This window comes from Capricornis sumatraensis, chromosome 21 (assembly GCF_032405125.1).
Source record: "Capricornis sumatraensis isolate serow.1 chromosome 21, serow.2, whole genome shotgun sequence".
Lineage (NCBI taxonomy): Eukaryota > Metazoa > Chordata > Mammalia > Artiodactyla > Bovidae > Capricornis > Capricornis sumatraensis.
The window spans coordinates 23,707,405-23,734,599 of NC_091089.1; the positions used below are offsets into that span (position 1 = coordinate 23,707,405).

Consider the following 27,195-nt stretch of genomic DNA (forward strand, 5'->3'; position numbering starts at 1 on the left):
GCGCGGACTCCGCCCCGCCGCGCCCCGGCCGCGCCTCCCGGCCCTCCAGTGGCACCGCGTCCCCGCCGAGGGGCGGCGCCTCTCCGGGCCGGCCCGGCAGGCCCTGGGTGCGCTGACTCACGGAGTTTCACCCCTTTCTGCCCTTTTCCCACCTGGGGGCCGGGGAGGCAGTGCCCGTGATTGTCTGCTTTGCATCGCAGTCCATGGAGATGCCCCCAGACCCTGGGAACGCAAAGTTTCGTGTATCTGCGGTCCCACGGACAGGCGGATGGAAGATGCCATGAACTGCTTTTGCTGCTGGGAATCCTGGAACCTGGAGATCCTCCCGGCCCGACTCTCCCTGGCCCGAGCCCAGCGCAGCGCCCGGGACCCTCACTCTCCCCGGAGGAACTCCAGGGTGCGGGGCGGGGCGTTTGCCGGGGCGTTTGCCAGCGCTGCGGCTCCCCAGTGGGGCGTGCGCTCGGCGTCTCTGAAAATGCGGCTGAGCAAAAGGTGAAAGAGGAAAAAGACCGAGGATCCAAGAGTTTGGTTAATCAAGTCTAGGCAGGTGCGCACCTTCGGAACCGGGTAGTTGGAGTGCGACCCAAGCAAAAGCTCCTCCTCCGCTCCATCCGGGGCCCTGTATCCGAGGGGATTACTGCCTCGAGTGTGAAGGGCCTCGTCACACCCACGTGCGCGAATTGCGCGGCCGGGAGTGAGTGAAGAAGCGGGTGGGCAGGTGCGGGCCGCTTCCCAGGATGGAGTGAAACGTACTGGAGGCTCAGGGAAGGGCAGGTGCCGCGGGTGTAGAACCAGGCAGGGGCTGTGCTGAACCCACTGTAGGAAGCCACGAAGTCTGGAGGGAGCTGAGGTGAGGACTCAGATTCTGGTCCTTGGTGACCCACGGTGGGGCCCTACTACTGGCTCTGTAGTAGGAAAAATGGGGCATGAGAGGATGGTCAAGATCACATCTATCCTCGAGGCAGGTTATGCAGATAAGAATTCAAGAGCAAGACACAGAAAAATGAAAGGTTTAGTTAGAGGCACAATCCATAGACAGAGTGTGGGCTGTCTCAGAAGGTGGGAAAGGTGCCTGAAAGTGTGGGGTGCTTAGTTTTTATGGGTTGGGTCATTTCATAGGCTAATGAGTGGGAGGAATATTCTGTCTTGGAGAAGGGGCAGGGATTTTCGGGAACTAGGGTAGCATCCACTTTTTGGCCTTTTATGGAACTGCCAGGGCACTGGTGGTGTGCCCTTTAGCAGAGGCTAACGTATTAGAGTGAGTGTATGAGGCTCAAGGTCTACTGGAAGTCAAATTGTCCGCCATCTTGGGCCTAGGAGGTTCTAACCCGTTTTTGTTACATCCTGTTCCTCTCAATAGTTTCATCATTCTTTTAATAGTTGTGCTCTGCCCCCTTCCTTCCTGTCCCAGCCCTCAAGCAAGCTGTGGTGGGAAGGGAGCCCAGGAGACAAGTTCATTGCCTGTGCGACTGCCAGGCCTGCGGTCGCCTTGGGATGCACGACAGTGAGTGGAGCAGACTCCCTGGACCAGCCTCTGCTTGTATAAAAAGCACCCCGAGGATCCTGCTGCCCAGTGGCCCACTGTGAGAGCCAGCCCTCCTGACCGCGCCCCCAGCACCAGATCTAAGAAAGACCCTGCGGGGGAGGGGCATGGAAGCGGTGGTTGTGGCCCAGACTGAAGGCACTGGGTACAGAGGCTGCAGCGCCTGGGTGGACTCTGCCTGAAGCCCACTCTGGCTCATCTCATTCACAGCAGAATCCCTAGGATCTTACTCTGGAAGGAATGAATGCATCGATGCATGGGTGCCCCACTTTGCTCCTTATCATCATCACCCAACCCACCTGCCTGTGCCACACCTTCTGGCCACACTTGGAGGAGGAACCTTGGGCATCTTGGCCTCCGTTTCCCTACCTGTAAGTTGGGGGAATAGAGGGGGGTGGTGCTCCTCTCACCCCTCTTTTTAATGCCCTTCTTCTCCTTGAGGACAAGTTTTTCAGGAATTAACCTGCAAGAATTACCTGGAAATCTATTAAAATGCAGATTCTAATTAAGTTTGGCAGGCGTGGGACAGGTTCTAGGTTTCTAACTAGCCCGGGTGATACTGACGTTAGCATCCTTGAACTGCACCCTGAGGAGTGACAGGTTATTTCCCAGGGAATGGACGGAGTACTTCTCCTCAAGGTGTTATGTGACTGCGTAACAAGTCAGAAATCCACAAGGGTGCTACTTTAGGACAGACTTGCTAGGAAACAATCTGAATGGGCCAACTCAGAACTCCTTTTAAAAAAATTGTTTTTAATTGTGTTCAATATACATAACATGAAATTTACCCTCTTAGGAGTTTTTTTTTTTTTTTTCTTCAGAAGCCAGAGCTCTTTTTTTTCGTTATTTTTGGTCACAAAGCATATGGGATCTTAGTTCCCTGACCAGGGATCTAACCCACGACCCCGGCATTGGAAGCTTGGGGTCTTAACCACTGGACTGCCTGGGAAGTCCCTTCGCCATTTTTAAGTGCACAGTTCAGTAGTATCAAGTTCATCCACCTGCTGTGCAAACAATCTCCAGAGTTCCTTTCATCTTGCAAAACAAGTTCTGTACCCATTAAATAAGAACTCCACTTCCCCCTCCCCCAGCCTCTGGCAACCACTGTTCTACTTTCTGTACACAAAACTTTGGCTACTCTACTAGATGGGGAAACAGTGGAAACAGTGGCTGACTTTATTTTTGGGGGCTCCAAAATCACTGCAGATGGTGATTGCAGCCATGAAATTAAAAGACGCTTACTCCTTGGAAAGAAAGTTATGACCAACCTAGATAGCATATTCAAAACCAGAGACATTACTTTGCCAGCAAAGGTGCATCTAGTCAAGGCTATGGTTTTTCCAGTGGTCATGTATGCATGTGAGAGTTGGACTGTGAAGAAGGCTGAGCGCCGAAGAATTGATTTTTTTGAGCTGTGGTGTTGGAGAAGACTCTTGAGAATCCCATGGACTGCAAGGAGATCCAACCAGTCCATTCTAAAGGAGATCAGTCCTGGGTGTTCTTTGGCAGAATGATGCTAAAGCTGAAGCTCCAGTACTTTGGCCACCTCATGCAAAGAGCTGACTCATTGGAAAAGACTCTGATGCTGGGAGGGATTGGGGGCAGGAGAAGAAGGGGATGACGGAGGATGAGATGGTTGGATGGCATCACGGACTCGATGGACATGAGTTTGAATGAACTCTGGGAGTTGATGGACAGGGAGGCCTGGTGTGCTGCGATTCATGGGGTTACAAAGAGTTGGACATGACTGAGTGACTGAACTGAACTGAACTGAACTGAACTGAAGTACCTCATATGGGTGGAATCAAACAGTATTTGTCTTTTTGTAACTAGCTTATTTCACTTAGCATAATGTCCATGTGGTAGAATGTGTTTAGAATTTCCCTTTTTTAAGGATCTTCCCTGGTGGCTTAGACAGTAAAGTGTCTGCCTAGAATGCAGATAGAACCCAGTTTAATCCCTGGGTCAGGAAGATCCCCTGGAGAAGGAAATGGCAACCCACTCCAGGATTCTTGCCTGGAAAATTCCATGGACAGAGGAGCCTGGCAGGCTACAGTCCATGGTGTCGCAGAGAGTCAGACACGACTGAGCGACTTCACTTACTTACTTTACTTCCTATATATATGTGTGTGTGTGTGTATATATATACACATATATATATATAGGTTTAGGTTCCATTGTAGGTATATACCTGCTATATATATGTGTGTGCATGTGTGTGTGTATATATGTATATATATAGGTTTAGGTTCCATTGTAGGTATATACCTGCTATATATATGTGTGTGTTTGTGTATATATGTATATATATATAGGTTTAGGTTCCACTATAGGTATATACCTGCTATATATATATATATGTGTGTGTGTATATATATGTGTATATATGTGTGTGTGTGTGTGTGTGTGTGTGTATACATATATATATATGTTTAGGTTCCACTATAGGTATATACCTGCAATGTGGGAGACCCAGGTTTGATCCTTGAGTCGGAAAGACCCCCTGGAGGAGGGCATGGCAACCCACTCCAGTATTCTTTCCTGGAGAATCCCATGGACAGGGGAGCCTGGTGGGCTACAGACCGTGGGACTGCAGAGAGTCGGACACGACTGAGTGACTAACGCACACGTAGGTATATACCATATTTTTTGACCCATTCAAACTGATGGACAAGCGGAATACTTCCACTGCTTGACTATTATAAACAATACTATAAACATGGGTGTGGGAGTATCCATTTGAGGTCCTACTTTCGGTTCTTTCAAACATATAACCGGAAGCGGCATTGCTGGATCGTATGGTAGTGCTATTTTTAATTTTTAAGGAATTACCACACTGTTTTCCACAGCAGCTGCAGCATTTTACGTTCTGACCAGTAGTGCACAGGGTTCCAATTTCTCCACGTTCTCACCAGTCCTTACTTTCTGGTTTTATTTGGTTTGGTTAGATTTTTGTCATTGTTATAGTAAAGCCATCCTACTGGGTGTGAGGTGGCTTCTCTCTACGGTGTTGATTTGCGTTTCCCTACTGATTGGTGGCGTTGAGTATCTTTTCAGGTGCTTATTGGCCATTCATGTATCATCTTTGGAGAATTGTCTGTTCAAATCCTTTGCCTCCCTTCTTTTTTTGACTTGGTTGTTTTGGGTTTTTTTAATTGAGTCGTAGGAATTCTTTATATAGTGTGGATATTAACCCTTCATCAGATACATCATTTGTGATATTATCTCCTGTTCCGTAGGTTCCCTTTTCACTCTGTCAACTGTGTCCTCTGATGTACAGTGTAGAACGCTTAAGGTCATTAAAAACCACTGAACTAGCCTTTAGTCAAGAAGTATCTTTAAGCTCCTGGTTCTGCCCAGGGCCCTGCGTGCTCCAGAGGATGTGAAGATATTGTGCCTACAGCCATGTAGGGACATGACTCAGACAGTAGGGGCTGAGTGCCCTGTTGCTTGGCTTCAGAATGCAGGTTAGAATGGCAGGAGGGAGGAGAGACAGGAGCTACTTCCAACCAGGAGTGCAGCGAAGGCACCCCAAAGGAAAAAGCCTGAGACCTAGGCTACAGTGAAGAAGGGAGGGTGGGGTGGAGGGGGATGTCGGGAGCTTCAGTCTCCAAGATTCCCTGGGCCTCTCCTGCCAGAATGAGACTGTCAGAAATTAGGTTGCTCACTCCTACCCCGCCTGAAGCAGAACCTCCAGTCCCCACCAGTGAATGTCTCACACATGTTCCCCATTCAGTGAACTCCTGTGCAACAGGCCTGCCGCTGCTTCATCCTCCCTGGTCTAGCTGCTGGTCCCGGGACCTCGCGAGAGCCTGGTCTGGTCCATGCTGAGGTCCCGGCAACCAGCCTCAGGACCCAAAGTTTAGAACTTGGTAGTAAAACAGCTCTTCAGATCCTCCGGACGACCCTCTCTTACCAAGAACCATGAAAAATATGTGCGGTGGTTCAGACAGTAAAGAATTTGCCTGCAAGGCAGGAGATCTGGATCCAATCCCTGGGCAGAAAGATCCCCTGGAGGAGGGCATGGCAACCCACTCCAGGATTCTTGCCTGGAGAATCCTATGGACAGAGGAGTCTGGTGGGCTACCATCCGCGGGGTCGCAAAGAGTCGGACACAACCGAGCGACTAACACTTTCCCTTTCATAGCCAGATTGGGTAGACAGGTGAGGGAGCGCTGTCCCTCCCCCTTAGTGGGGCTTTGTCCCTGATCCAGCCCACTGAGCCTGGCTGTGTACTCAGGCTACGGTCTCTGGCAATGGGCCCCATTCTCGAGGATCTCCACTCTACCGAAGACCTTCAATCGTGTAGCATTCACTCAAGTGCTCGCTTGGCAACAGTCCCGTGAGTGCCTCTCAGAGTTAGAGCCTGCGGAGGTGAGGAAGGAGGTAGGGCAGGTTTGGGGGTGAGTTTTGAAAGGCTGTAAGTCAGGCCAAGGGACTGGAATATCATTCTGAAGATTTTTGAGCAAGAAAGTGCCCCAAAGAGGTGATTTCAGCCAAACTGTCTAATGACTGTGACCAGGCCAGATGGTGGGGTGGTCCTCTTGCAACTGTCCAAGGCTGAATTACTGCAGATGCAAACGGGCTCTGGCAGGGACAGTTGTTCAGTGTCCACTGGGGAGCTGCTCCCTGCTGGGAACATGGTCGGGACTGGGAAGACAACAGTCCATAAGGTAGCCTCTGGGCTGAGAGGCCCCCAGGACAGTGAAGAAGATGGGTCTGCAACCAGATCACTGCACCGTGCTGCAGAGTGCTGGAGAAGGGTCCTTCCTTCAGAAGGTTGAGCCTCCCTCACCTGGGACTCCAGAGGGTCCGGAGAAGGGGGAGGCGAGGAGCGTTCCGTGTTCGGTGGCCTAGAGGCACAGAAGGCTCAGAATATTCCCAAAGCAGGACCTTGGTTGAGGCTGGAGCACAGGCTCCAGGGTGGAGATGAGGGGAGGGGATGGAGTGGAAGGTGAGAGAGCTGTCAGACCCTCCAGTGCTGAGGAGCCTGTCTGGGGTACAGGAGGGATGGGAAGAGGTGTGTCTGAGACCCCTGGCAGCCCAGGTATATTGGAACCAAGATGGGGCTCAGTTCAGGATGTCTAAATGAAAATTCGGGCCCCAGCCTCAGGAAGGACAGTGTCAGTTGGAGATACAACTCATGGGAGGGGCCTGTGGACAGGTCATCCCAGGAGCTCTGGAGTGTTCAAGGGAAGAGTCAAAGTCCCAGGGACAGTGACATTTAGGAGTCATCTGCCTCCATGCCACTGATGAGTGAGAACGTACAGTCAGAGATGGGAGGAGAGCCAGAGCAGAGCACCTTGGTGGTAACTAAGCCTGAAAAGCCAGTTGGGACGAGGACTAGTCAGACTATTGAACTTGCTTGGTGAGGTCATTTATGCAGTGACCTAAGTGATCATTTCCATTGTCTGGGTGGGGATGGAAGCTCCATTATAATGGCCTGGTCTTAAACAGTGAGGAAGGGTAGTTTTTCTGTTGGCTAAAACCCCCCAGGCCTCTTGATCATGGAGATAGTTGGAGGCTGCCAATTACAATGAATCATATTTCCTGCCAGGTAAAATGAGGGTGGATGTTTCAGAGGAGGCTGAATTTGGTTTGGATGATGAAATTAGTGTTTCCTGCTAGAAGTGAAATGCATACCTCCCCAACAATGAGAACAATGATCTAGATATCCTGGTACCAGAGAAGTCAGAAGAGGATCTGGTGGTCCAGTGGTTAAGAATCTGCCTTCCAATGCAGGGGACCCAGGTTCAGTCCCTGTTCAGGGAACTAAGATCTCACATGCCATGGGGCAGCTAAGCCCCAGCTCTGCAACTACTGAGCCCATGTACTCTGCAGCCCTCAAACCATAACTAAGACCTGATGCAGCCAAATAAAAAGTAAATATATATATATAATTTTTGTTTATATATAAATAAATAAATTATATATATATATATAGTAAGAGAAGGACCTGGACAGCAGAAAGGAAGAGAGACAGCAATGGAGCTGGTTTCTCAGCAGAGCCTGGTAGGGTGGAAGCTCTGGTAGAAATAACTTGAGAGCAGTGGAAAGAAAGATCAGAAAACCCTAGGAAGCTCCCTCCCCTGCAGTGACAGACCTTCTCTGTGAATAAGAGCTGAAAGGGCAGCTCAAAATCACCATGTTTGGGAACAAGCCTCTATTATATCCAAACTCATGTTCAAAACAACCCCCTCGACCCCACCCAGTGCTAGGCAGACCACAGGAGCGAAAGGGTGGGTGGACCCACAGTAGGCATCTTCCTGAGGCCCTTTCCCTGGGGCCCTAGCTTCTCCCTGTTCATTCAAGGAGTCAATGAACAAGGCCAAACCACTCCCTTCTTGTTCCCTTCTACGCTGTCATCTTCTTCCTGCTCTTTGTCCCCTCTTTGTGCCACCGAGGCAGGGAGAGGGTTTGATGCCAATTACTCCCTTTACTGACTGGTGGCTTACACTGGAGAATGCTCCCCCACCAGTCAGCCGTGTTATCAAACTTATTCTCAAATTCAGCAACTATTTGACAGTACATGGTGCCAGATAGATAAACTGTGCTAGATGCTAATTTGATGCCCTGATGTTTAGGCTTTCATAGGCTTGTACACTTGGCTCTCACTACCTAGCCAGCACCCACTGCCCCTCCGCCTCTGCTTTGGAAAACAGCCCCGTGTGGTCCTCACGGGGCTGACTCTGCCTCCAGCCCCAGAACAGGTAATCTCATGCTCTTGCTACAGCAGGTGGGCAGGCTCCAGCCACTCCGTGTGCTTTCCTCTGCCCACTGTGGGTCATTCAGAGTAAAGTTAGGGACTTCACCTTTAAAGGTTTATTCTTTTCTTTTTGGCCTTGTTGCATCTTGTAGGATCTTAGTTTCCCCACCAGGGACTGAATCCAGACCCTTGGCAGTGAGAGCTCTGAATCCTAACCACTGGACCACCAGAGAGCTCTGAAGGGTTTCTTCTTTTTAATGTGCATGAGCAAGGCAATCAGTCACCTCAGGGGCTGCTTTCATCCCTCTTGTAGCCATGGGCAAGGGCAGCCCTGCAAGACTGGCACACGGAGAGGGCAGAGCTGAGAATCAGAGACGGGGAGATGGGTCCTGGTCACACTGCCCCTGTGCCTTGTCTGACCACTGGACTGTTTTCAGTTACATGAGCTAACAATTCCGTTTCTTTTTTGAGAGAAACTTTTCTTACCACAGAAAGTATCTAATTGATACTGCTTAGGATATACGGGCTTCCCTGTGGTTCACACAGTAAAGAATCCGGCTGCAATGCAGGAGACCCAGGTTTGATCCCTGGGTCAGGAAGATCCCCTGGAGAAGGGAATGGCAACCCACTCCAGTATTCGCGCCTGGGAAACCCCATGGAGAGAAAAGCCAGGTGGGTACAGTCCATGGGGTTGCAAAGAATTGGGCACAATTAAGAGACTAAGATACACACTAATAAAGATAGGAAGCAACAAAGGCCATAAAAGAAAATGAGAATAAAATACTATGAATTCAGAGAAAGAATCCTTGAAATGAGGGAAAATGTGGAAAGGCTCTTCCCAGTGGTCATGTATGGATGTCTGACAGTTGGACTATAAAGAAAGCTGAGCGCCAAAGAATTGATGCTTTTGAACTGTGGTGTTGGAGAAGACTCTTGAGAGTCCCTTGGACTGCAAGGAGATCCAACCAGTCCATCCTAAAGGAATCAGTCCTGAATATTCATTGGAAGGACTGATGTTGAAGCTGAAACTCCAATACTTTGGCCACCTGATGTGAATAACTGAGTCATTTGAAAAGACCCTGATGCTGGGAATGATAGAAGGTGGGAGGAGAAAGGGACGACAGAGGATGAGATGGCTGGATGGCATCACCAACTCAATGGACATGGGTTTGGGTGAACTCTGGGAGTTGGTGATGGACAGGGAGGCCTGGCGTGTTGCGGTTCATGGGGTCACAAAGAGTCGGACACAACTGAGCGAGTGAACTGAACTGAAAGGCTCTATGGAGGTGACACAAACTCAACTTTATTTAACTGTAACAGTTACCAGTTATTGGTGTCTTACTAAATCCAGACCTTGGGCTAGCATTTTTAATGCATTGGCTCATTTAATCCTCAAAACAACCCTACAAGGTGGTTGCTACTGCTAAGTCACTTCAGTCGTGTCCGACTCTGTGAGACCCCATGGACTGCAGACATCCAGGTTCCTCCATCCATGGGATTTTCCAGGCAAGAGTACTGGAGTGGGTTGCCATTGCCTTCTCCTATAACTGCATAGTGATACACCAATTCAACTTACTGCTATGGGGGGAAAACACCGTTTAATGAGACATGAAGACAAAGCATAAACCCAACTAAGGGCACACACGCTGTGGACCACAGCACAGCTATGACCAGAGCAAGTGGGGGGACGGGGGAGGGGAGATAGATGGGTAAACTACAGTGGTTACTTTTTATGAAATGAGACTAACATTTGCCCTCTCTTCCAGAATAAAGCAACTCAATTCTCAGCTAAGAACCACCTGCAATAAACATTTCATTTCCCAGTCTCTCTTGAGGTACGGCTACAAAATAAAGTTCAGGTCACAGAGATTAAGCAGAACTTGTATGGACTTCCAAATTTTATTAAAGTTAGGGGCAAGCCTCTTATGCCTTCCTCCTTTCTGCTGGCTGGGATGCAAAGATCATGGCAGGAGGCCAAGCAGCCATCCTGGAGAGTGAGGAAGCCACACACTGAGGATGAGGGCAAAAAGCCTGGGTTCCTTGATCATGTGGAGGAGTCTCCCCCCCCAACCTGGCCTGCCTACCTAGATTTCTTTTTAGAGAGAAAACTTCATTCTTGCAATAAGCCAAAAAGAACATTTTGCGTTTTCTTTCACAGAGTTGAATCGAGGTCAGACTGACCCATTAATGTTATCTCCACTTACAGAGACGAGAAAAGCTTACCCAGACGCAGCCAGTGTGAGCCAGGGTTCAACACAACTCTTGATTCCTTACCTCCAGGTTCCAACACTCACCCAGGCTTCCTTGAGAAGTACACAGGATTCGTACAGAGTAAGAAGACCTTGCATTTTCCTTACAGACCACAGAATCCTTACAGGATTTTCTGGAGTGGTGAGGATTTCTCACTTAGGAGAGGATGCTTCTGTCCTTTTGTTTTATCCCTGAATTGGCACAGTATCCCTCCAATCCCAGTCTGTCTTTGGAATCACTAACCACAGCTGTTTCCCCCGAGGCTGCTGGGAAGGCAAGGATTTGACTCTTAGTTGTCCAAGATAAACACTGCCAGGAACACAACCCAACCACCTCGCCTCCATCCAGGAAAGTCCTGTAGGTCAGAAGAGACTGCTTAGACTGGCACTTGGCATCAATCTGAACTTTGATGCTGTAAATCAGGCAGAGAAATTAAATGATCAGGGCAGGCTGGCAAGGGTAGGTCTGGGATCCTGAAATACTCCTCAGCTCCTCCAGAGCAAAGCTGCAAGACTGTCCCTTTGCTTTAGATGTTATAAACTACCAGAGTATGGTTCAAAGTGTCTCCGGGAAGAACAGATTAAGACCATTGTGGACTTCCCAGGTGGTCCAGTAGTTAAGACTCTGCCTGCCAATGCATGGGACACAGGTTCAATCTCTGGTCTGGGAAGATCCCACAAGCCACAGAGCAACTAAGCTGGTGGGTCACAGCTACTGAGCCAGTGCCCTAGAGACCCAGCGCAGCCAGAACTTTTAAAAAGACAAGACCATCATGGTAAAATTACAAAGTGTGCGTATGAAGCTCCTGGTAACACTTACTGAAACTGAATGACACAGATGCTTCAGGACAACTTGGGAAAACTGTTTACAACTGGTCAAACAGTAACCATGAACTTGGCTTCCTCAAGACCAGGACTGCTCTCCTGTGTGCTGGAGAGCGTTCCAAAGGACTGTTAAGTCCACTGAATCTTCTCTGAAGTCCCTCACGCGAGGCATCTGAACAAACTACTGTGTGCCAATGGGGAGATCCAGACCCTTCCCTGGATTAGCAGAGAAACCACACTTTAGGGCATCCTGGTTTGTGGTGAAGACGCTGAGGTGCTCACTGCCTTGGTGCATACATGCTCATACACGTGTGCTTACACACGCACACCACTAAAGGTCTAAGACAAGTTTATAGAGATTCTGTAGTTCAGAACTGCACTGTCCAAATATGGGTATAACCGGTAGCCACAGGTGGCTAGCGGACACTTGAAATGTGGTCAGTCCACGCTGAGATGGGTTCTAAATGTAAACGGCACTTTGTAGGATACAATGATTTCATATACAAGGGTAAAATCTCTGTAACTTTTTATATTGTCTGTTAAAAAGATCCTATTTGGGATATACTGGGTTAAAACAAATGGGTTATCAAAATAAATTACACTTCTTTTTCCTTTATGTGGGTACTAGAAGAAAGGTGGCTTACACTGCATTTCTGTTGGACTAAAAACAGTAGATAGTTCTGCTCTAAAAACTTTCATTTAGACTAAGTATCACTGAACTCCTCTGGAAGCAAAATGTCCTGTTAGGTAACAGCATAGACTCCCACCCCTCCCTCTTCCAGCACATTTATTACGTACACTGTGCGTTTAAGGGGCAGTCTGCCAGGTAGCTCATTTCCACAGGGTCAGATGCCTCCAGCTTCACAGGCTCTCCTACACCCTCTCTGAAGCTCTCCTGACCCAGCTCCTGAGCATGTTCAGCTCTGGTGGCCCACTTCCCAAACCTCTGCAGGCACACCCAATATTGTCTTTCTGGCATGTTCAATCTGTTCCTACCGCTCACTCCCCCTGGGGACATTCTTCACTCTCATGACCTCAGCCTTCCTCTCGTGACTAATCCACGTGACCTCACAGGGGCTCAGATGATTCGGAACTCTACTTTCCAAGCCCCTTCATCTGTCAGTTTAAATGCTGGGATATTTTACTTTAAGTCAAACCCTGAAGGAATAGAAGGGAGGGACTGCAGTTCAAACTCACAACCACCTGCCAAATTCCTAGAATGGCTGGTATGTACTGGGAGGAAGGGGTCAAGACCACACTTGTGTGGTCCGTTTATTTACAAAAACTGTTAAAAATTGAGTAATCTGGGTTTTATCTCTTTATTTTTTAGGTCCTCCCTCAGAAGAGGGCAGTAAATAATAAAATGTCCCAAACAGCAGCATATGAAAACAGATGAAAATGACACAAAATTAAGCAAATTCGGTCATGAAGAAAGGAGGGACAGAGGCTCTCAATCAGAAACACACAGATGCAGGTCTGAATCCCTGAAAGCATGGGCGAGGTTCTGAGAGTGGGTGCATATATAAACATTTTGAGAAAAGAGTCTGTAGCTTCCATCATATTTCAGAGGGTCTGAGACTCATATAAGGACTACTGCCATAAGGCTTAAAAATGAAACTCGATACAAGTATGAGGTAAAGAAAGGTTATCCATTTACATGATAAATACAGACACTGATGGGTATACGCTTGTAGTCACTAAGTCCACTACAGCGCACATCTGTCGACTCTGTGTATCTTCACAGTGTGATCTTCACCACAACTTGCCAACTGTAACCATTCTGCACCTTCTCCTTCATTCTGTTCCGTCTTTCCATTACAATTCTTCCAGCATAATTTTTTGATAGCAAGTGTATGACTTTGGCTAAAACAAAGAGAAATCATGAGATGAACATATGCTACGACCATGAAACATTTTACTGGCTGCTCAATTCGTATTAATTAAATTAGTATGCACTTCCTATTAGTGATGTTAACATAAATGGAAGTCAAAACCTGAACATCAAGATGCGCTGTCACTAACAGTTTAGCAATTTTATTTTAACCTTGAAAACATCTTACTTACTGACCAAGGACACCACCAAAAACAGCAAGAAATAGACAATGCATTTCTGTCAAATTCTGCTTTAATGATCAGTGGAATTCGAGAAATGTCTATTGAAATTAAGTCTTTCAGGCAACATTACTACTAACTTGGTAACTGTAATGTTAGCAATCCAAATAATATAAAGTAAGTCAGGAATCAGTTCTTGCAAATCCAAAGTCATCATAATGACAAAAAAAAATTTTTAATGAAAAACTCAAATTCTGTACACGCCCCTGCCTGTGCTTTCTACGGGGCTTCCTGCCAGTGTCACGCTTGCCGGGTACCAGGCAGAGGCAGAGTGAGCATCGCGGGCAGGGCAAACCAAAAGGAAGGAAAAGAAGGCAGGGGAGGCCGGGAAGAGAGGAAATTTCAAATGCCTGAAATATGGAATTTCGTTGGCTACCTCTCTCTTAGGTAAGCCAGCAGCATGAACTGTTTCAACAGCCAAACCCAGCCTCAGAGAGGTGGGAGCAAAGCCATGAGAGAAGCAGTGACAAATCAGATCTCCTTTTAATATATTTAAATGAATACAATTATCACAAGCATTAACATGCTTTGCTGATAAGGAGACAAACTCCTCTGGAAGAAATAGCCTGTACAATACATGTCTCTTGTCATCAAGCCAGTGGCCTTCCTCATGGTGCTGTTGTTTGGAACTGTATTTGAAGTTATATTTTGGATAGTTTAAACATACAAATGTTGAAGAATCCTAAAAAAAAAAATCTAACACAGAATGATGTGTGACTTTTTTGCAAGTCTCATCATTTCTAATGCATAAAATGGGTGAAGTTGATTGACAAGTGATCCCTGCTGTCCAGGCAGGTGGATGAGGAGGAGGCGATGAGGAGCAGACGCTCTGAGCCAGCAGAGGCGGGGCCCAGGCCCAAGGTTTGGAGCCCTCGCTCTGCCTGAAGGCGGGTCACAGGGCTGGGAGCGGCACCTGGCAGTTTGCGCCATTTCGGGAGCTGAGCTGAAGTGTTCAAACATGAGATCTGGCTACCAACCACAGTCTATAATATTTCCAAAGAAATCACCAACATTCTGAATCAAATTTTCCTAGATTCTACTGTGGTCACATTCTGAAACCCATCATTTTGAAATTCATTTTCATCTCCAATGTGTTATCTCTAAAGATGGTATCAGGCAAACAAGCCATGTGGTCAAATAAACTTTTTAAAAATAAGTGCAGTATAGCAACAAATGTCAATTTCAAGAGAATGTCACAAAACACAGAGGTACCAATCGGGGGTAAGCACCGGGAACAGATGTGTGTTCTTCTCCACGCAAATGAGGCATGAGATTTGTTGCTAAAGACTCCAACGATGTCTATCTGATCTGGTGGAAGCAAAAACAGGAAAGAAATACCTTTGACTTGTTTCTACACAGCGGATCCAGTCGTTTATTTCCGGAACTTGATCGGTCTTTTTCCAGGAGTATAAACAGATCTTTCCACACTCTAATCCTACTGCAACCACGTATCTGTTTTTAAGAGAAGGGTGAAGACTGATTAATTTAGCATGAATTTCTTCAGGGTTCCCAACTCCCTCTGACTGACGAAGGACTCTGTTCGGACCCAGGACCCAGTGTGCTGCTCTGCTGTGCACGCGAGAAGCCACTTCTCCATCGAGGGTGCACAGTTCTACCTCTGTCCCTGGTGGGCAAGGCCCGCGAGCCAGCGCTTCCCTGGCTGGCTGTGGGGCCCTCAGTCTACTAAAGATACTCGCTATAGAGAAAGTAGCACCGTCTTCCATTTGGTGAAATAAGAACCTCTGAGCCACACACCCCATCTCTATTTCACCACTCTAAATACCATCAAGTTCTATCAATTTAGAAATTCTTATGAGAAACATAAGCATTAGTTTAAAAAAATAGTTAACCTGGAAGCTGAAAGAGCCCACAGATGAAAGCATTAAGAGGGCTACACACTGAGAAACTAAGTGGTCCTCTTAAAGAAACATGAGATGAAGCCCCCACACAGAGACTGACCGTTGGGAAAGGTTAAGCACCGGGCAGACACTGACGGCGGTCACAGCTCCACCCACGTCCAGAACGGAGGAGCAGGGCCCGATGCTGTGCTCGATGGCGTCATCGCTAGAGTCGCACTCACCCCAGACAACCACCTAGCACAGACAGATCAAACTCTGTAACGCTTTCTCTCTGCAAGGTTTCTGTTAATGGCGATGCATTAGAGTTTCAATGGCATAGATGACACTGAAATTTTTTAATTCATCATTTTCATTTGTGATCCAGGACTTCTGAGGACTGCAAGCATCACAGAGAAGCCACCGTGTAGCAGATACAAGTCTGAGATCTCAACTACCCAAGTGTGCTGGGCCAAAGTCGACTGTCCCTGCCCAGAGGCCTGCTCTTTATACTCAGGAAACCAGTTCTGACCCAGTGAGTGCCTGTGCATTCCCCCAAGAAATTACCTCAAAATGTATGGAACCATACTAAGTCCTTGGCTCTTCCTCTACACCCCAGCTCAGCTCTCAGGAGGCCCCAACCTGATGATACCAAGCTAAGAAATTAGGCTTTTCTGGAAGCTCAGGCCTCGAAGGGGTGTGAACAGTCACAAAGAAATGGAGAGGGCAGTGAAACAGACAAGAGCTGCAACTTCAGGACCAAACAGAAGGCTCTGCCCAGGCAAGCAGAAGGGCATTCCCGAGACCACCTGATGGACGGTGCTTCGTCCATTTCAGCCTTGACCTCTCTCTGAGAGTCACGCTGGACCATCTGCTGGTGGGCCTGACTGTGGAGGGCGGAAGCAGACCTGCTGCCTGAGCAGCTTGCAGAGAGTAGGAAGATAAATGCTGGGGAAGACACGAGGAGGCCAGTGAGAGGAGAGAAGGGCTGGGAGAGGGCGTGTCAGAGGCTGACACTTGTGTGTGTCACTGAGCACATGCTGTGTCAGCCCCCTGCTCAGGAATACCACGACTAGGACTGAGAGGGCGGGGGCGGAAAGGAGACGCTCGGGCGCCTCAGACCTCTAGTCTGCAGGAACTGCACAGAAGGAAAGGATATCTTTTTTTTAACATTTTAAAATAACTTTTATTTCTAACCACGGTTACACACAGAATTTTTAATAGTAAGAAATAATAACAAAAGATATATTGGGAATGAAAATTTCCATTCAAACCCCCCAACCCACCCCATCAACACCTTCACCCACCTAATCACCTCTCTATTGCCATGTTGTTGTTTAGTCGCTCAGTCATGTCCAACTCTTTGCAATCCTATGGACGTTTCAAAGAGCATGAACACCAGAGGAAAGACTGGGCCAGGCAAACATTTCCCAGAGAACAAGGGCAAGGGCCAAGGCCAAGAACCTACTGCTAGCTCACTTATCCTGACTTTTTTCAAAGCTTGGGACACACACACTCACATACCCCACCTCCTCCAATGAATGAAAAGGTAACAACTATTCACAGAATTTTAAATTCATACAAGTATGAAAAAGAAAAGTATGGATAGTCTTAACCCATTTCATTTACTACTTTTCTCCCACTGGGGCCATCTGATATTAGTAATGAGTCTGAAGAGTCTCCTCTATAGTTGATATTTCAGAGACATGCATTTATAGAATTTAACAAGTAAGAAAAGTCTTTCTATGTATGCGTATGAAAAACACAGGAGGGAATATATAAACTGATTTTTAAAAACCATATTAGAAAATTAGGATTATGTGTGTTTTTTTAATCCAAAGATACCTGTAATATTATTATATTACATTTGAAAAAATACAAAGTTAAAAAAATTTACCTTTCTGTCCCGACTTCCAGTGAAGAAATACTTGCCATCCGGACTCCAATCACAAGACCAAATAATCCTGCTATGCACAGCAGTGACTTTGTTAGTGAAGGCAAACAGGCTGAAGATGGGGTCTGAAAGAAACACATTTATGCACTACTCTCAAAGTGGAGAAACCTGGTTTTTCCTTGTTAGAAAGTTATGTTTAAGTGCCATATAAATCATGTAATTTAGTCATCAATTTATACACATAAATGGATGTCTTTTGCAACAGATCAAGGCCAGGGAGCAGACCCCTCACCAGAAAACTATGGGCATACAATTATTTTTCTAGTAGGAAATTATATTATACTGATTAGTCACTCTCAAGTGCCTGATGTGAACTCCTTAATGCCAAATTCAGAGTTAAATTGAAGAAAATAGGGAAAACCACTAGACCATTCAGGTATGACCTAAATCAAATCCCTTATGATTATACAGTGGAAGTGACAAATAGATTAAAGGGATTAGATCTGATAGAGTGCCTGAAGAACTATGGATGGAGGTTCATGACATTGTACAGAAGACAGTGATCAAGACTATCCCCAAGAAAAAGAAATGCAAAAAGGCAAAATGGTTGTCTGAGGAGGCCTTACAAATAGCTGTGAAAAGAAGCGAAGCTAAAGGCAAAGGAGAAAAGGAAAGTTATACCCATTTGAATGTAGAGTTCCAAAGAATAGCAAGGAGAGATAAGAAGGCCTTCCTCAGTGATCCATGCAAAGAAATAGAGGAAAACAATAGAATGGGAAAGACTAGAGATCTCTTTAAGAAAATTAGAGCTACCCCTTTTCATGCAAAGATGGGCACAACAAAGGACAGAAATGATATGGATCTAACAGAAGCAGAAGATACTAAGAGGTGGCAAGAATACACAGAAGAACTATACAAAAAACATCTTCATGACCCAGATAATCACAATGGTGTGATCACCTAGAGCCAGACATCCTGGAATGTGAAGTTAAGTGGGCCTTAGGAAGCATCACTACAAACCAAGCTAGTGGAGATGATGGAATCCCAGTTGAGCTATTTCAAATCCTAAAAGATGATGCTGTGAAAGTGCTATACTCAATATGCCAGCAAATTTGGAAAACTCAGCAGTGGCCACAGGACTGGAAAAGGTCAGTTTTCATTCCAATCCCAAAGAAAGGCAATGCCAAAGAATGCTCCAACTACCACACAACTGCACTCATCTCACATGCTAGTAAAGTAATGCTCAAAATCCTCCAAGCCAGGCTTCAGCAATACGTAAACTGTGAACTTCCTGATGTTCAAGCTGGATTTAGAAAAGGCAGAGGAACCAGAGATCAAATCGCCAACATCTGCTGGATCATAGAAAAAGCAAGAGAGTTCTAGAAAAACATCTATTTCTGCTTTATTGACTATGCCAAAGCTTTTGACTGTGTGGACCACAACAAACTCTGGAAAATTCTGAAAGAGATGAGAGTACCAGACCACCTGACCTGTCTCCTGAGAAATCCGTATGCAGGTCAAGAAGCAACAGTTAGAACTGGATATGGAACAACAGACTGGTTCCAAACCACGAAAGGAGCACGTCAAGGCTGTATACTGTCACCCTGCTTATTTAACTTCTATGCAGAGTACATCATGAGAAATGCTGGGCTGGATGAAGCACAAGCTGGAATCAAGATTGCCAGGAGAAATATCAATAACCACAGATATGCAGATGATACCACCCTTATGGCAGAAAGTGAAGAAGAACTAAAAAGCCTCTTGATGAACATGAAAGAGGCGAGTGAAAAAGCTGGCTTAAAACTCAACATTCAGAAAACTAAGATCATGGCATCTGGTCCCATCACTTCATGGCAAACAGATGGGGAAACAGTGACGGACTTTATTTTGGGGGGCTCCAAAATCTCTGTAGATGGTGACTGCAGCCATGAAATTAAAAGACGCTTACTCCTTAGAAGAAAAGTTATAACCAACCTAAACAGCAAAGCAGAGCTATTACTTTGCCCACAAAAGTCCGTCTAGTCAAGGCTATGGTTTTTCCAGTGGTCATGTATGGATGTGAGAGTTGGACTATAAAGAAAGCTGAGCGCTAAAGAATTGATGCTTTTGAACATCAATTCAAGGGACCCTTGAGGGTCCCTTGGACAGCAAGGAGATCCAACCAGTCCATACTAAAGCAAATCAGTCCTGAATATTCATTGGAAGGACTGATGCTGAAGCTGAAACTCCAATACTTTGGCCACCTGATGCGAAGAACTGACTCACTGGAAAAGACCCTGAAGCTGGGAAAGATTGAAGGCGGGATGAGAAGGGGACGACAAAGGATGAAATGGTTGGATGGCATCACCAACTCAATGGACATGGGTATGAGTAAACTCTGGGAGTTGGTGGACAGGGAGACCTGGCATGCTTCAGTCCATGGGGTCGCAAAGAGTTGGACACGACTGAGCGACTGAACTGAACTGAACTGAAGTGACTGATGTAAAACATCTTCTGGACACTTAACTAAAAGTTCAGTTGATGCCTACAGAAGAAGCCTGAAGAAATTTAAACTTACTCAGGAAGTAGCCAGATCTGTGTATTAAGCTATGGAAAAAGGAATAATGCACTCTTAATGTAAAAAAAAAAAAATTTTTTTAATCTTTTCCTTTGTAAGATTCTAAGTGTACGGTAACTAACTTCTAGCCCTCACAGGGACTAAACCTAAATGACCTAGCTGTGTATCAAGGGAAGACTAATGTATCTATTAATCAACAATCCACAAAGATATAACACATTATAATATAGACTTGTTATTACCCTCATTTTAACTTTAAAAAGTAAAGGCTACATATTAGGAAATCACTGGTTGCAAATGAAATCAGTCTGTTTTAATATATACTGCTCAGTATGTGTCATAGTACTTGATATTCTCTAAAATATAAAAAACCCAAAGAACTAAAAACATCGTGTCAAACTGATGTAGTAATCAATGAAAAAATTAACAGCAGGATTAAACAACACAAAAGTACTTTAACCACTCTCTAGATTTTACCCACTCACTGAAACTGGAAGAATAACAGGCTATTGCTGTAAGTACACAAAGGAGACTCTTTTTTCCTTTTCAGTGTTTTTTCATTTTATGCCAGGTCCAAAGTAGAATGCAGGTAGGTGTGTTAGCATCTTGCCCAGGGGTCGTGTCATTCACAAATATTAGTTCCTCGGTCATGTCCAAGGCTTTGCAACTCCATGGTCTGCAGCCTGCCAGGCTGCTCTGTTCATGGGATTCTCCAAACACTACTGGAGTGGGTAGCCATTCCCATCTCCAGGGGATCTTCCTGACCCAGGGATGGAATTCGGGTCTCCTGCATAGCAGGTGGATTCTTTACCACCTGAGCCACCAAGGAAGCCAAGTGGATGTCTAAATTATCAGTGTAAAACAGGTGGGTAATTTAACTGTATATTATTATTCCTGTCCCATAAAATCCTCAGTATATATCATCTATTTGGTTTTATGGTGGCATTCTGTAACCATCTGCAAAGTCTAAATTTTGTACATACAGATTTTTACGGTTCTTTAACCAAGATATCTGAAAACATTATCATCCTTACAAGGAAGGTCAAGTCTTCCTCAAATGCCAAAAACTTTGAAAGACTCCAGTAACCAGACTCTAGCCTTCACCCTGTGATTTCACTTTACCTAACAGCTGCTCAAAGAGAGTAAATGGATATAGCTGTCTCACTAGTACTCTTCCCAGCCAGGAGCCGTTTACCTAACTCAGGTGGGATTGTGTCCTGCCTCTTCCACAGTGACCAGGTCCGATCTCTGGAAACAGCTAGTAAGAACTTGTCATCAGGAGAGAAGGCCATCTGTGTGACAGTCAAACTGTGGAAGATTAAATTCTGCACCTGCTTCCAAGATGCAGTGTTCCAGAGAATGATGGCGGCATGCTCTTTCTTGGCTGCCTGTAGGACAGAGATGAAACAAGAAAGCAATGTGAGTGAAATACACTGGAAAAAATAAAACAAAACCACTTTTCAAAGTAACACATTGCTTCTACAGTATTCTTCATGTACCTACATAAATAAAAACCACAAATTCTCAGAAGATACTATAAATTCTACAACCAGGTGTAACCCCTGAGAAGAGACAGACGGGGATTAGAAATGATGAATAATTAAGAGACTGGCAGTGGAATCAGAATTTTTAAAATTATAATTAACATACAATATTTTACCTTGTTATTGACTGTGTTCCCTATGTGCACCTCACATTCCTGTGACTTATTTTGAAACTGTGTATTATTTATAAGTTTATACCTCTTATACCCCTATTTCTATCATCTCTCCACCCCTCCTGAAAACACCCTGTCTGTTCCCTGTATCAACCAATCTGCTTCTGTTTTGTTTGTCCATTTGTTTTGTTTTTTGGATTCCACATACAAATGAAATCATTTAGTATTTATCTTTCTCTGTCTGACTTATTTACTTATTTCACTTAGCATAATACCCTCCAGGTCTATCCACGGTGCCACAAATGGAAAGACTTCATTCTTGTTTAATGGCTGGGTTATACTGCACATTCACGTGCACACACACCACCCCTTCCTAGTCATTCCTTTATCAATGGACACTTTGGCTGCTTCCATATCTTGTCTATTGCAAATAAAGCTACAATGAACACAAGGGTACATTTATCTATATAAATAATGTTTTCATTTTCTTTGTATAAAAACCCAAAAACAGAATTGCTGGATCATATGGTATACTTCTATTTTAATTTTTTGAGGAGCTGCCATACTATTTTTCCAAGTATGCATTTTACATAATTTTACAAGTATGTATTATATTTTTACAAAATACATTTCTGCATTAACTGTGTAATTAGTAGTTAAGAGACTTTCACTTCTGGTCCATACGAAGTGACAGGGACCAGATTTACTATCTTGTATGAAAAAAACTAAAGATCAAACGAAATACATGAAACAATGGCACTTCAAAATACTTGATGTCTGGCAACAAAGAACAGTTACCCCAAGGGACAAAAAGAATCATAGAGTAGAAAAAATTAAAAAACAAAAGACCATCACTGAACCCTATGACAACATCAAGCAGCCAAATATGGTCTGCAAAAGAATGAAAAGAAAAAATACTTAAAAAGCTAATGGCCCTCAAATTTGATGAAAACAATAAACTGAAGGATCCAATAAGTTCAATAAAACTCAAGCACAAGAAACACAAAGAAAATTACACCCACAATAGTCAGATTGTTTAAAACCAGGGATAAACAAGAAACTGCACATGGAGAGGAAAAGCCCATTACTGAGCAACAAAGGAAAATCACACTCGGCTTCTCATCAAAGCAACGCAAGTCAGAAGAAATAAAGCAACGTTTTGAAAGTACAGAAAGGAAAACAAACAATCCTTTACCTACCATAAGTACACTTTAAAAATGAAGGAGACATATATATTTTCCGGACAAGCGAAAACTCAAAAAAAATTCCTAACCAGCAGAACTACATCACAAAAAATGCTAGGGAATATGCTGCAGGCAGAAGGAAAATTGTATCTGTTGGAAAAACTTTTTTATTATTTAAATCTCTTTAGGGATAATTGATTATTAAAGCAAAAATAATAGTATCATGGGATTTCTATAAAGAAGCAAAATGTACAAAAACAATGCCACAAAATAGGGGGAAATGAAAATATACTTATTTTCTCATGAACAGTGCACTATTACTTGATGCTAAACTGTGGTAAATTAAAGACACATACTATAAAATGTGAAACAACCAATAAAATAACACAACAAAGAGTTATATCTGCTAAGCAAAAGAAATGAAACAGAATTATAAAAAGCAATTACTTCACCAAAAATAAGTAAAATGGATCAAAGAACAGATGGATTAAACAGAAAACAAATGGCAAGATAAAGTAAATCTACCATATCAATGATTACATTAAATTCAAACAGTCTAATAAACACCCCTATTAAAATGAAAGATTATCAGGACAAGAAAAAGATCCAACTCTATGCTGCCTCCAAGAAATCCACTTGAGATAAAAGTTAACAAACAACTTAAAAGTAAAATCATGAAAAAAGACACATAATTCAAGCACTACTCAGTGGTAAGGACTCCATGCTTTCACTGCAGGAGGCATGGGTTCAATCCCTGGTCAGGGAACTAAGACAGTGCAAGCCTCGAAGTGTGGCCAAAAAAAAGAAAGAAAGCTGGAGTGGCTATATTAACATCAGAGTGGATTTCAGAGCACAAACTATTATCAGAAATAGAGAGTTTCATTTCATAATAATAAACTAATCAGTTAATCAAGAGAACATAATGATCATAAATGCTTAGGCTCTAACAACAGAGCTTCAAAACACAGAGTACAAACTGAACGCACTACAAAGATTAAAAGGCAAGTTCACAACTGTCGTCAGAGATTTCAAAATGCCACACACAACAGAACCAAAAGAGCAAAGACGGTAATACTATCAACCAATATAAGTCATATTTTTCAGAACACTCCACCCAACAGAAACAGAATCTACCTTCTTCAAGGGAACATGGAAATTTACCAAGATTAAATTTCAAACGATTGAAGCTATGCTATACTTTTTAAACAAAATTAAATTAGAAATCAGTAACAGAAAGACCTTAAAAATACTCAGTATATGGAAACTAATATATTTCAAAATAACCTATAGTTAAAAAATGAAAGGTGAAAGAAATTGGAAAGTATTTTTAACTGAATGAAAATGAAAACACAACATACCAAAATTTGCAGAATGCCTCAAAAGCAATGCTTAGAGGAAAACCTTAACAGCACTAGCACCTATCCAGAAGCCAGAATTGAGGGCTGGGTGAAATGGGTGAAGAGTCAAAAGGTACAAACGTCCAGCTACAGATAATTAAGTCAGGGGGACGTAATCTGTAGCACAGCAATTATCATCAGTACTGAACTGCATATTTGAAAGCTGCTGAGATCTTAAACGTCCTCAGCACAAGAAAAAACTTTTTCTTCTAACTATGTATGATGATGGATGTTAGCTAGACTTCCTGCGGGGATCACTTCCCAGTGTAAACAAACGTCAAATCATTATGCTGTACACCTAAAACTAACACAATCTTATACATGTCAGTTACACCTCAATAAAAAGAATAATTTTTTAAAATGTATATACATATATATCATGAGCAGGAATGCAAAGCTGGTTCATCATTTGAAAAAATCATTCAATGTAACTCTTCATATTAATAAAAGGGAAAAACATATGACATGCCAACAAAGAAAAAAATTTGACAAAATCTAACATCCATTAGGGGGTCGCAAGGAGTCTGACACAACTGAGCGACTGAACTGAACTGAACTGAACATCCATTCTTGATAAAAACTCTCTGCAAACTAGGAACTGTAGGGAGATTTTGCAACCTGATAAAGAAATCGTCATAATGCACAGCAAACATGCTTAATAATGCAGAAGATGTTTGAGTCAGGCAAAGATTACTTAGATTCTACACAAGCAGCACAAACTCAACACAGAACAAAAGTGATAACTTAGACTTCACCAAAACATAAACTTCTGCCCTCTGAAAAAACACTGCCAAGAAAAGGAAAAGACGCTGTGGAAAATTATCTACATAGCAAATATCTGATAAAGGAGTATCCAGTGTATATAAAGAACTTTTCAAAATTCAGTAATAAGAAAACAATACTATAAAGAACTGGGCAAAAGATTTGAATAGATACTTCATCAAAGAAGATACACAGATGGAAAACTAGCACATGAAGAAATACTCAATATCATTAATCATTAGGGAAATGCAAATTACAGGTACAGTGAGGTATTACAAAAGTATCAGAACGGTGAAAGTTAAACACATGACAATATCATGTACTACTGAAGGTGAGGAGCAACTGAAACTCTCACACATTGCCAGTGGGACTGTAAAGTGGTACAACCACTTTGGAAAACAGTTTGTCAGCTTCTTAAAAATTTTAACATGTATCTACCATATACTCAGCAATTCCACTCATATGTATTCGCTCAAGAGACATGAAAGCATATTCTATGCAAAGACTTGTACACAAATGTTTATAACAGCTTTACTGGTAAAAGTCCCAAAAATGGAAAACACCTAAATGTCCATTAAGTGAATGGATCAACAAATTGTAATATATATGTAAATGGGAAGACAATTCAGAAATAAAAACATGAACAATTAATTGATACGTGTAAAAAATTAGATGAATCTCAAATTATGATAAATGAAAGAAACTACACAAAAAAAGAGTACAAACTATAGTTACATTTATAGAAAAATTTAGAAATTTAGAAAATATAAACTACTCTATCATGTTAAATAAGCAGGGTGACAATATACAGCCTTGACACACTCCTTTTCCTATTTGGAACCAGTCTGTTGTTCCATGTCCAGTTCTAACTGTTGCTTCCTGACTTGCATATAGATTTCTCAAGAGGCAGGTCAGGTGGTCTGGTACTCCCATCTCTCTCAGAATTTCCACAGTTTATTGTGATCCACACAGTCGAAGGCTTTGGCATAGTCAATAAAGCAGAAATAGATGTTTTTCTGGAACTCTCTTGCTTTTTCCATGATCCAGCAGATGTTGGCAATTTGATCTCTGGTTCCTCTGCCTTTTCTAAAACCAGCGTGAACATCAGGAAGTTCATGGTTCACATATTGCTGAAGCCTGGCTTGGAGAATTTTGAGCATTACTTTACTAGCATGTGAGATGAGTGCAATTGTGCAGTAGTTGGAGCATTCTTTGGCACTGCCTTTCTTTGGGATTGGAATGAAAACTGACCTTTTCCAGTCCTGTGGCCACTGCTGAGTTTTCCAAATTTGCTGGCATATTGAGTATAGCACTTTCACAGCATCATCTTTCAGGATTTGAAATAGCTCAACTGGAATTCCATCACCTCCACTAGCTTTGTTCGTAGTGATGCTTTCTAAGGCCCACTTGACTTCACATTCCAGGATGTCTGGCTCTAGATGAGTGATCACACCATCATGATTTTCCGGGTTGTGAAGATCTTTTTTGTACAGTTCTTCTGTGTATGCTTGCTATTTCTTCTTAATATCTTCTGCTTCTGTTAGGTCCATACCATTTCTGTCCTTTATCGAGCCCATCTTTGCATGAAATGTTCCCTTGGTATCTCTGATTTTCTTGAAGACATCTCTAGTCGTTCCCATTTTGTTGTTTTCCTCTATTTCTTTGCATTGATTGCTGAAGAAGGCTTTCTTATCTCTTCTTGCTATTCTTTGGAACTCTGCATTCAGATGCTTATATCTTTCCTTTTCTCCTTTGCTTTTCTCTTCTCTTCTTTTCACAGCTATTTGTAAGGCCTCCCCAGACAGCCATTTTGCTTTTTTGCATTTCTTTTCCATGGGGATGGTCTTGATTCCTGTCTCCTGTACAATGTCACGAACTTCATTCCATAGTTCATCAGGCACTCTATCTATCAGATCTAGGCCCTTAAATCTATTTCTCACTTCCACTATATAATCATAAGGGATTTGATTTAGGTCATATCTGAATGGTCTAGCGGTTTTCCCTACTTTCTTCAATTTAAGTCTGAATTTGGCAATAAGGAGTTCATGATCTGAGCCACAGTCAGCTCCTGGTATTGTTTTTGCTGACTGTATAGAGCTTCTCCATCTTTGGCTGCAAAGAATATAATCAGTCCGATTTCAGTGTTGACCATCTGGTGATGTCCATGTGTAGAGTCTTCTCTTGTGTTGTTGGAAGAGGATGTTTGCCATGACCAGTGCATTTTCTTGGCAAAACTCTATTAGTCTTTGCCCTGCTTCATTCCACATTCCAAGGCCAAATTTGCCTGTTACTCCAGATGTTTCTTGACTTCCTTCTTTTGCATTCCAGTCCCCTATAATGAAGAGGACATCTTTTTTGGGTGTTAGTTCTACAAGGTCTTATAGGTCTTCATAGAACCATTCAACTTCAGCTTCTTCAGCATTACTGGTTGGGGCACAGACTTGGATTATGGTGATATTGAATAGTTTGCCTTG

General features: G+C 43.7%; 1 protein-coding gene and 1 long non-coding RNA gene across 10 annotated transcripts in view; one reads left to right on the forward strand and one right to left on the reverse strand.

The window, feature by feature from the left end:
- The first annotated feature begins 172 nt into the window (after window positions 1–172).
- Window positions 173–11,901, forward strand: LOC138097573 (uncharacterized). The gene is made up of 4 exons (XR_011146500.1): window positions 173–547; window positions 1,412–1,583; window positions 1,754–1,914; window positions 10,016–11,901. It is a non-coding gene; the product is annotated as an uncharacterized lncRNA (long non-coding RNA).
- Window positions 11,902–12,686: 785 nt separating this feature from the next.
- Window positions 12,687–27,195, reverse strand: part of ELP2 (elongator acetyltransferase complex subunit 2) — a 55,347-nt gene continuing 40,838 nt past the window's right edge. For all 9 annotated transcript variants that reach the window (XM_068993828.1, XM_068993829.1, XM_068993825.1 and 6 more), the window contains 5 exons: window positions 20,917–21,109; window positions 17,168–17,289; window positions 15,395–15,528; window positions 14,774–14,887; window positions 12,687–13,186 (listed from right to left, as the gene is read on the reverse strand). In XM_068993828.1, coding sequence (XP_068849929.1) covers window positions 13,030–13,186; window positions 14,774–14,887; window positions 15,395–15,528; window positions 17,168–17,289; window positions 20,917–21,109 — 720 coding nt within the window. In that variant the 3' untranslated portion in view covers window positions 12,687–13,029. The remainder of the gene's footprint in view (window positions 13,187–14,773; window positions 14,888–15,394; window positions 15,529–17,167; window positions 17,290–20,916; window positions 21,110–27,195) is intronic.